The 9,572-nt window shown below is 46.9% G+C and overlaps 1 protein-coding gene across 5 annotated transcripts in view; it reads right to left on the reverse strand.

The window, feature by feature from the left end:
* Positions 1–9,572, reverse strand: part of LOC116643982 (disintegrin and metalloproteinase domain-containing protein 12-like) — a 583,570-nt gene that overhangs the window by 554,402 nt on the left and 19,596 nt on the right. For all 5 annotated transcript variants that reach the window (XM_032423146.1, XM_032423141.1, XM_032423145.1 and 2 more), the window contains exon 2: positions 7,169–7,241. In XM_032423146.1, coding sequence (XP_032279037.1) covers positions 7,169–7,241 — 73 coding nt within the window. The remainder of the gene's footprint in view (positions 1–7,168; positions 7,242–9,572) is intronic.

The raw sequence follows: 9,572 nt of genomic DNA on the forward strand, positions 1-9,572 counted from the left end.
TCGTGTGGCCCTGCAGGTGACGGGTGGTATGCTCCTCCCCAGGGCTAGGAGGTGTCTGTGACTCATAAACTGCCACTGATTCACCTGCCCCGTGTCAGGTATTGTGCCTGGCCACCCCCAGCACCCGGGGGCGGGAACCCCTCCGCGACCCACAGGATGAAGAGGAGGCAATTCAAAGAGTCCTCTGTAGAAGAGCTTTCTGCTGACAAGGAATGATAATCATGTTTATTTCTTTAAAACACAGCAAACCCCAAAAGACCCCCAGCGGTGGTTTTCACAAGGGACGCTTGTGACAGCTTCTTGGGCTCCACACCCATAGACCCTGATGCCGCAGGTCTGGCTGGATTCTAGAGACCTGCTTCTGTTTCAGGTTCCATGGAGGACTCAGACGCCCTCTTCCACTCGGGAACTGTTGCTAGAGCAGAGCCCCTTGCCTTGCACTGCGATTTCAGTAAAATCTCGTCTCTGTGCTGGATAGCATGGGATTGCTGCTCAGCCATTGGACTCGGGCTTCTGAATGCCATTTCACCAACAGATGCTCCTTTCCAGCAAAAACATAATGCTGGATGCCTGTCTCTTAGACCCAGTCCTTTGTTCAGGTCGAAATCCTGGTACCTGAAGATGCTTTGCTCTGGCAGCCATGGTAACGGAGGAGGGCTCATATGCTCCCAGGAAGATGAATGGACATGATGGGTAGTTCTCCTCGCTCTCCTAAGCATAAGACACAGAGGCCCGCATGGACCCCTACCTGTACCTCACGTCTACCGCAGCAGCTGACTGTCACACTTCTAGATGAGCTCCTTTTGTTCCTTAGTACACAAGAGGCGATGACTAAGCTTCCATGCCTTGGAGAGGATGCAGTTAAATCTGGTTGGATGCACGTCTTTCTGACACAGAGCTACACAGCCTGGCAAATCTTCAGCTGAGCTCTTTGCTCAGTACCTTATTTTACCAATTATTTTTAAAATTAGATTATGTACCAGGTGATGGGCAAAGATACAGCTAGAGGCAGAAATTCGTATCGGGGGGAGTGTTGCTTATTGCACTAGGTATAAGTGCTCGCAACAAAACAGAGGGTCAAGACCCAGGCGGCCACTGGGTAGAATTCGGGAAGGGACAGGAGCATAACGGTTATCCATCAGAGAGCAAGCAGGGAACTGTCACATGCCCCTGTGACAAAGCGATTTGGTCTCTTTTCTTTCCAATAATGTTGTACACAAGTAGGCCTAACAGGCCCAAACGTGTCCCTTTCATCTTGCGCGGAAAGCAGGAATAAATGTTCTTTCTTCTCGGGTGGTCAGAAAAGTTATGCTGCTGCCTTTTCCCACCTGGACCCCAGGCAGAGTAGGTACCAGCAGACTCCAGAGGAGCCCCTTGGGTGGGGGCCTCCATCCCCCTCAACAAAGGAAGCTGAGTAACAGGACAGGAAAAGCACTTGTAAGAGTCTTAGAAAAACCCAAAGGCAGTTGCTTTCCCTGACAGGCTCTCAACTGCTGTCACATGACCCAGTTCCCAGCCTGCTCTGCGGGCTTGCCTAGGAGAGTCAGGTAAGGTGTCTGGATGTAGAATTAGGCTCCACATGATTCCTTCAGACAAACAATCCTGTGTAAGCCAGTGAAGAACTTGCATGCCCTGGTCCCTGACCTTGGGAACGTAGAGCTGAATGAGACAAGGTCCCTGCCCTCCAAGCCAACAGTCTTGAAGAGAAAAGTCTACAAGGGAAGAGACAAGTCTACAAGGGAAGCAAGGCAATCAATGCAGGATGGACTATAATTGTGGGACAAACAAAGCCTGAAGCACCAAGGACGGGCTGGTTGCATCAGGGAGTGCACCGGACAAAAGAATTTTCACCCCCGAAATATATAGAAGGTGGTTTCGGGAGCATCCCCATGGGCAAGGAGAGTGATGGGCAAGCGTAGAGTCAGATGTGGAGTGGCACCAAACACTTTGCCCTCCGAGGTCTGGTGTGATTTTTAAGCAGAGAAGTTGCATTGATTAAAGCTACTCTTATTCACTGTTCCATAGATGACTTCTCCTCACAGGAAGGAAGGGGGATCTGTGAGAACGAGGCAGATGGCAACACAGCACGATCAAAACGGCTCCTGTATAAAGAAGAATCCACATGTTTCTGCCTCAACAATTAGAGCCTGAATAAAAACATGGTTTTTCAGGGAAAACAGATAAATATGGTGGCCCTGCTAGACCTTGTTCATAGAGAAATTGCCATTACAGATTGCAGAAGAGAAATGGAATACAACTCACATCCATCTCGGTGGTTTTTAAGGGGTAACAGACCAATCCTTCCTTGAGGGACGGTCAAGGGTATGTGTTGCGTAGGGGCAGTTAACTTTTTGACTCGGTACTAATGAAACTGAAAAGTACGGTTATGAAGGTAGCAAATCACTGCTCTTATAAAAGCTGGAGTAGAGAAACAATGACCCTCAGGTTTTAAGTGAAATATAATTACTTCATCCCACTCATCAATCAAAGACACACCCTTTAAAAACTGCCAGTTGTAAAGGTCGGGCTTAATTGATCAGGAGGGAGAAAATTTTATTCTGTCCCACCTTCCTTCCTAAGCCAAGTGAATTAGTAATTAAAAATTCCAGGTGTCCCTTCATCAATTACTTTTCCATACATTTCCCGTAACTGATGTCCCCAGAAATGGCTTAACTAAGCACCTGACCCTCCCAACCATTGCTAAATCCTCAGATTCAGCAGTCTTGTCTGCAGACAGGTAGCACAGTGATGGGGAAAAAGTGAAAGGAATCTTTTTATAACACACAGAATGGAAATTTCAAAGCGACTTCCTACCTTCCACTGACTTTGAAAACAGATGTGAGTTTGGGCAGAAACAGTTTCTCTCTTAGTGTTCGGATCCTATTAATCATTGTAAACTGAGGTTTCACACAGGCCAACTGGATGTCAAAGGTCTTGCCAACAGGGACGATTTTACCATAAAAAATCAGCTCCCTGCCCTTCCCAGTCTTGGAATTTCCAGTGACAGAGGCAGTGGATAGTTGCAGCGTGCAGGCGAAGGAAGCAAAAATGAAAATCCGGAGACGATGTTCATTTCTGATTTCGTGCATGAGCACTTGAACCCTGTTTGCACCAAATATGCCCCTGATCTCGTTTCTGCAACAGAGGCTTACCACCCACATCGCTGAGTTCTAGAGCAGCCGGTAGAGATGGGGCATCCTAAACCACTGTTATCTGAGAGCAAAGTAAGACCCGAGCAAGTGGAAAGACGTTTCTAAAGATAAAGAGCTAAGTGAGGACAAAGTCAAAAGCACTAAATACCCCACCTTAGAAAACAAAACCCTGACGCCAGGTTTGTGGTTCCCAGGACAGCACTCTTCTTCTCCGTCCCCAGCTGCCACCCCCCAGCCGCCACCCCACACGCATGGGCTCCTTAGGTTTTGCAGCCTCATCCTCTTGCCAGCCAGCTCATATAGTTCCTTTTGCATTAATCTCAGCTGTTCTCATGGCTTCTCACACACCTTCTGTAAATGATGGTCATATTGAGATCTACAACCCTAACCTGCCTTCCGATCTCAACACCAAACTGCCAGATGCTTCCTGGACATCTAAGGCAGGTGGCCTCTCACAGGTAGAGGGTTCCAACCCCACAAATTCAGGATACTCCCACTAGCGCCCGCCTACTCTGTGAACCTCCTGGACCCTGAATTCCCTACCCCACGAATGGCAGCACTGTCTGCCCAGAAACATCCTAAACTTCCCCTTTACTGCAAAAAATTCGGTCATCACCCAGTGCTCCAATGACTCCAACACGCCCACTCCTGCCCTAGACGAAACCCACATCATCTCCTGCCTGAAAGAGCATGTGGAGGAGTCTTCCTAGAATGTGGATCAGATCATGCATTCTAGCAACTCAATATTTACTGAGTCCTCTTTGCCTTCTCAATACAGATTAAAAACAAATAAATAACTTATTTTATTTTGGCTCAACACAATCCAAAGGGTTTCTAAAAGTTCCAGCTGTGGGAGCACGTCATGAGCTACCTTCAGAGGGTGAGCCCCCCGTCCGTGGGGCTGTATGTGTTCCGCCTACTAAAGGAGGCTTCCCCACTTTTGCCTGGGAATGAGTAGGGGCTTCAGACATCAGGGAGAAACTGGACAAAATGACCTTCTGGCCCCTCCCAAACTTGAGATTCTATGAGATGACATCTGCCTGGCCAGTGGACTCTTTCTGGAAGAATTGCCCTGCCAGGTACGCACAGGATTAGATCCTCAGAAGCTACGTTTCTAGTATTTAACCTTGCTTCTTGACCTGAGGTGAATGAATCAGGACAGGGCCTGAGAAGGTGACTTGACAGACACAAGTAGTGGACCTCAGCCATCGAACCCTGTTATGGTAGCTCTAGGCGAGGGCCCACACATTCTTGCTGCCAGAGCCCACAGAGTCCCCTTGGTTCCTGTGCTTTTTGCAACCTGATGGTGCAACTTTCCATGAAGTTCACTGGTTTCCTTACAATGGTTTCCCTTTTGTGTGTTTCTAGTCCTTGTGACACCGAGTTTGCTCTAAAACTCTGCTTTCTGGGTCCCCTAAGGCCACGGAGAGGACCGATAAAGGTTTCCCCCTTGTGCCGGGCCCTTCTCAGGACTGTGGGGCAAGGAGTCTCACTCCCGAACCAAACTCCTGCTTTTCCCTGAGCCAGCAAACCAGACCAGAGAGAGCCCCCAGGGTACGGGTGGCTGCTCGGGCCAGTTTTCAGAGAACAGATGTGTCCCCGCACCCTCCTTGACCTAACATTAGTCAGGCTCCTCTGAGCCGTTGGTGGCCTGTCAAGCCCAGTTTTAGCAAAGAATCCTATTGAGCGCAGATTTAGAGAGAATCCTGCTGAGCCGGTTTAAAGAGACTTTCCCCTACCCTTGACATCTCATCAAGTTGGTCCTGGTAATATTGTAGGCACTGAGTCTTCCATCACTGCTGCTTACAGATCCCGGGCTGCCCTGGCTGCCTTCAGAGTTGAGCTCAGTTCTCCACTGGGGTTTCCCTCCTCTACTGTGGTAGCTCCCAAGTCTTGCCATTTTAGACCAGTTAACAGTATCATTTCTCTTGAACAGATGGGAATGACCTTGCAGGAAGACGCACAGAGCCTGGATGGCCCCTCAGAGCGTCGGCTAGCTGGGGAAGCATGGAGCCCACTTATGTCCTGACTCTGACAGAGACTCTCCTTGATCAACCCAGAGTCAGGCTTCTCTGAGAACTCAATGTGACAAGGCCTCACCCTTGGGTTCTATCCTTGGCCCATTTAGTCCAGTTTTAGAAAGAATCCTGCTTGTTCCATCTAGAAAAAATCCCCCACCCTTGATATCTGATGAAATTCCTCATCCCCCACCTGTCCAGCCAACTTAGCCAAAATCCCCCTTACCTCTTAGACATTTTCAATCCACTGACCCCCACCCTGCTCCTTGGCAGTGAATTCCTACTTTTCCTTATATTCAAAGTGGAGTCCAGACTCTTTCCTCCTCTAAGACTCCATGTAGTGGTCTCCCTGAATAAAATCTGCCTTACCCTTTTTACCCAGCCTTATGAATGATTTTTTTTCTTTAACAACTGCCTGCCTTCTAAGAGAATGCCCAAGGATTAATACGACCTCTAAAGTATCTTTCTATAATCAGAACTTAGAAAATACAGATTTAAAAAGAAAGAGAAAAAAAAAAAGAAAGGAGGGAAGGGGAGGGGAGGGGAGGGGAGGGGAGGGAAGGGAAGGGAAGGGAAGGGAGAGGAGGGGAGGGAGAGAGGGAGAAAGCCAGAATATCTGTATCTCCTCTCCCCCTCGCCCAGGCTTGCTTGGGCACATTCCCTGCAGCCTGGACCATTAACCTGTGGCCTCTGGACCAGCATGTGCTAGGTTTCTAAGTCATTAAGCGGCTAAGTACCTTGTGAGCAGGCATCCACTGCCGAAGTGCCCGATTAGGCCCACTTCGAGCTAAGCTCGTCCCAGGGAAAAGCAGACTGACATGCCCACATCGAGGTCACCAGGGCCAGACTGTGCTCACCGCTACCTCGAGTGCTCTGAGGAAAATATGGCATGCTTCTCAATGTCCCCAAACCCCCTGTGGGGTGCGGGTGGCCAGACCTGCTTCATGAGCCTGCCGTTCAAGCCACCCGAAGCACCTGCCCACGGACTCATGTTCTCACCACCAGCAATTTCCAGGCTAGGTTTTTAAAGGATCCAAACTAAATATCTGCCACTGTTAAAGAATAAGCTATAAACCATGCTTTGGGGCTCCAGAAAGGATTAACTAGGAAAGCTTCTTTCAAATAATATATTTGTCTTGGGTTGACTGTGTCAGTTATGGAGAGGAACTCAGGTCCCTGATACCTTTGATACGTGCAGGCGGTAAGGGGTAAGGCAGAGAGAAGTTATACACGTGTATAATCACACACACACACAAGCATACACACGTACACATACATATGTTTCATAGATACCAAGTCATCTGCCACATTTACAAATTAAAATTAAGATGAGGATGAAAAATAAAATTTGCTACATGAAAACATGCTTTTACATTTTGCTAGAGTCTCTGAATTGAAATACTGTATTAACCTCAGATTTTTTACAGTACCATCAGAAAATGGGACCTAAACCCATCTGATTCCTCTTCCGGACGGGCGAAAAACAAGCTTGTTTCCACACCACTTATGTTAACAAACTTAATGAAAGTTATGAACTGTAACCACCTCGCTGGTGTTGGCGCAGTGCAGGGGCTGTGAATGAAGCTTCCCGACAAATAATTTATGAACGCACAGATACCATGCCTATTTTAATTAAATTGAGCCTGTTCCGTTGCGAGAATATTCTGTATTTGACCCATTACTCATTCCTGGCGGAACCCTGCACCCCGCTGGCCTGAACCCCCGCAATCTGCAGTAATCTTGGGTCCCGAATGCACTACCTGAGATAACCAATATTTCTTCTGCATTGTTTGCTTTTTCAGAGACTGCCAACCTAAAAGCCTAGGTGTTTAGAAATTCCAATCAGCTTCAAATCTTGTCAGAGCCACTGAGCTATCATCTTGAGGTTGGGGGGAGACGAAGCTCCAAAGCCACATTTCATTATTAATAAAAATAAAGGAGAGAGAGTAAATAAAGGCTTGAACGGGAATGTCACCCGGTCAGAGCCCAGCTCTTTACCTGTGTTTGAAAGACCTTCATTTCTTTCCCAAGCAGAATGATCTTTCGGGGACGAGAAGAGCCGACTGTGGATCTGGAAGATAAACAGAAACCTTCCCAGTTTTATAGTTTTATTTGCCACATATATAATCTTCAATAATGTGTATTATTATTTTTAAGGAATCCAGAAACGTCTCTAGAATCTCTCCAATCTCCCAAGAAAGAACTACAGGTTTTAATGAAGACTTATTTCCATTTTCTCCTGGGTTAACTCTGCAAATGAATAAAGGGTAGGCTTCGGATGATTTCAAAATGCACAAGGAGGAGGAGGGGAGGGAGAAAAAACCATAATCAGCTAACATGGATTTTGCCTTGGATTTTGCTAGTAGAGCAAAGAACCACATCTAATATTTCTTCTCCATCCCATCACAATGCTGAATGGGTGTTGAGCTAAAATTGGACATTCAATAAATATTGATACATTGATTAACCACAAGCAATCAAATTTCAGGAATTAGCCTTCAAGACCCAACGAAAATAAGATTAATATATACAGAAGTGTTCTGCTGTCTGCAAGTATGATTATGAGGCTGACTTTCTCCAGCAAAAGGCTAAGGTTTGTTTTGTATGTTCATTCTGAAAGCAGTTGGCTGTGGGTGAGACTTCTGGTTTGGATTTCTCAATCTATAATCAGACTCCAGAGGACCTCATTCCACCCTGGGTCTGCCCCACGCCTGCCAACCCTCGCTTACCCCATGACTCTCCCCTAAAACTGAAGAGTAACTTTTCCAACCCTCTGCTGTGAGCTCAGCATGACTGGAAGGGGCAAAGCCAGCCTCCAATTCCGAACCTCAGTTAACTTCTTAGTCCCAGGCTGAGTTAAGCTTTACAATGGACAGTTCCCATGTTGGCCATTCTCATCCCCAGCATCTGGGCAACCAATCTAGGGACAGAGAAAAGTGGGTGGGACCCAGAGCAGGGCAGGGCTAATATGTGGGGAGTCATACACTGTTTTCTGCCACTCCCTTGGCTTCTCTGCTCTGGGCCCAACTCTGTCGTTGTCTATGAGCGACACAAACTAGGAATTCTTACAATGGACGTGGCATAGGGAATACTGGATAACACATGAAAAGTTTTCAGAAAGGAAATAAAAGTGCAACAACATTAGACGTCGGGATGAGAAATTTAAATCGCAAATGGAGCGGAAGAAGCAAGTTATCTCCCTGTTGCTTCAACATGACCAAGCAGGTGGGTCTGGAACCTGTGTCGGGAGAAGGGGGATCAGATGTACAAAAGATGCCTCTGGCTGAGCAAAGAGTTTAAGCTTCCCATTTCCTGGACTGTTGTCTTGTCTGGCTCTTTTAAGAAAGATATTTATGCCTATTTTTTAAAATAACACTATCAAATTTAGCAAGTTAATTACCCTGGGACATGACAACACACAATTAATTTTTACCCAGCAAGTCCTGATGGACCACGCAGTCCTAGTCGAGAGCCCCAGCCCCACAGTGAAGTGACAAATACTGAAGTGCCCTGGTTTGGACTGAGGATTGTTCCTCTCTCTCTGGGGACCCAGCAACTGGCAGTGGATGGCAAGCTGACTAGGCCCCACAGCCCTCTGCATCTTCAAAGCCTGGAACCCTTTTGTACAGGCTCTCGGCGCCACTGATCCAAGAATTCCCAATGACAGGGTGATTCAGGAATCTCTGTCATCAACCCAGGTCTCAATCCAATAGTGACATCCTGGGAAGACTTGGCTTTGACTGTCCTTTCTACTGGTTGCTCATTGTACTCCCTTCCTATAGAACAGCAACACTTTTTTGTCCTGAGGACAAAGTAACAAGAGCGCCCTGTGTGGTCTATATTAGGGAATCTCTGTGGCATCACCAGACACCTCTCTCTAGACCACACACTCTGTAAGAGCTTCCCTCAGCCCCTTGAATACAAATTCTCTCCCTGACCACATGGCCTTTGCACATGCTGTTTCAGCTGCAAAGCATGTTGTTTCCCTGGTCTTCTTCTGGATCTTGGCTCATGTGACCTGATCATGGGAGTATCTGCAGACACCCATCTCAAAACCAAGTTCCTGCTTTGTAAGATTTTAGAAACACTCCTTTCCTTCAGCACATTCACCTTGGACTGTAAATCTACACGGATTCATGTGAATCTACAATTGATGTCTGCTTCTCCCCTAGATTCCAGCTGCTCTGAGAATAAAATTATTTTGTCTTGCTTGCCAATGTATTCCTAGCTGCTAGTATGGGGCCAGACATATAGTAGGCTCTCAATAAATATTTATTGGGGAAAAAAAGGATGGAAGAATGAATGGAAGGAAGGAAGGAAGGAAGGAAGAGAGAGAGAGAGAGAGAGAGAGAGAGAGAAAGAAAGAAAGAAAGAAAGAAAGAAAGAAAGAAAGAAAGAAAGA

Source organism: Phoca vitulina, unplaced genomic scaffold (assembly GCF_004348235.1).
Source record: "Phoca vitulina isolate PV1807 unplaced genomic scaffold, GSC_HSeal_1.0 scaffold28, whole genome shotgun sequence".
In the NCBI taxonomy this organism is placed as follows: domain Eukaryota; kingdom Metazoa; phylum Chordata; class Mammalia; order Carnivora; family Phocidae; genus Phoca; species Phoca vitulina.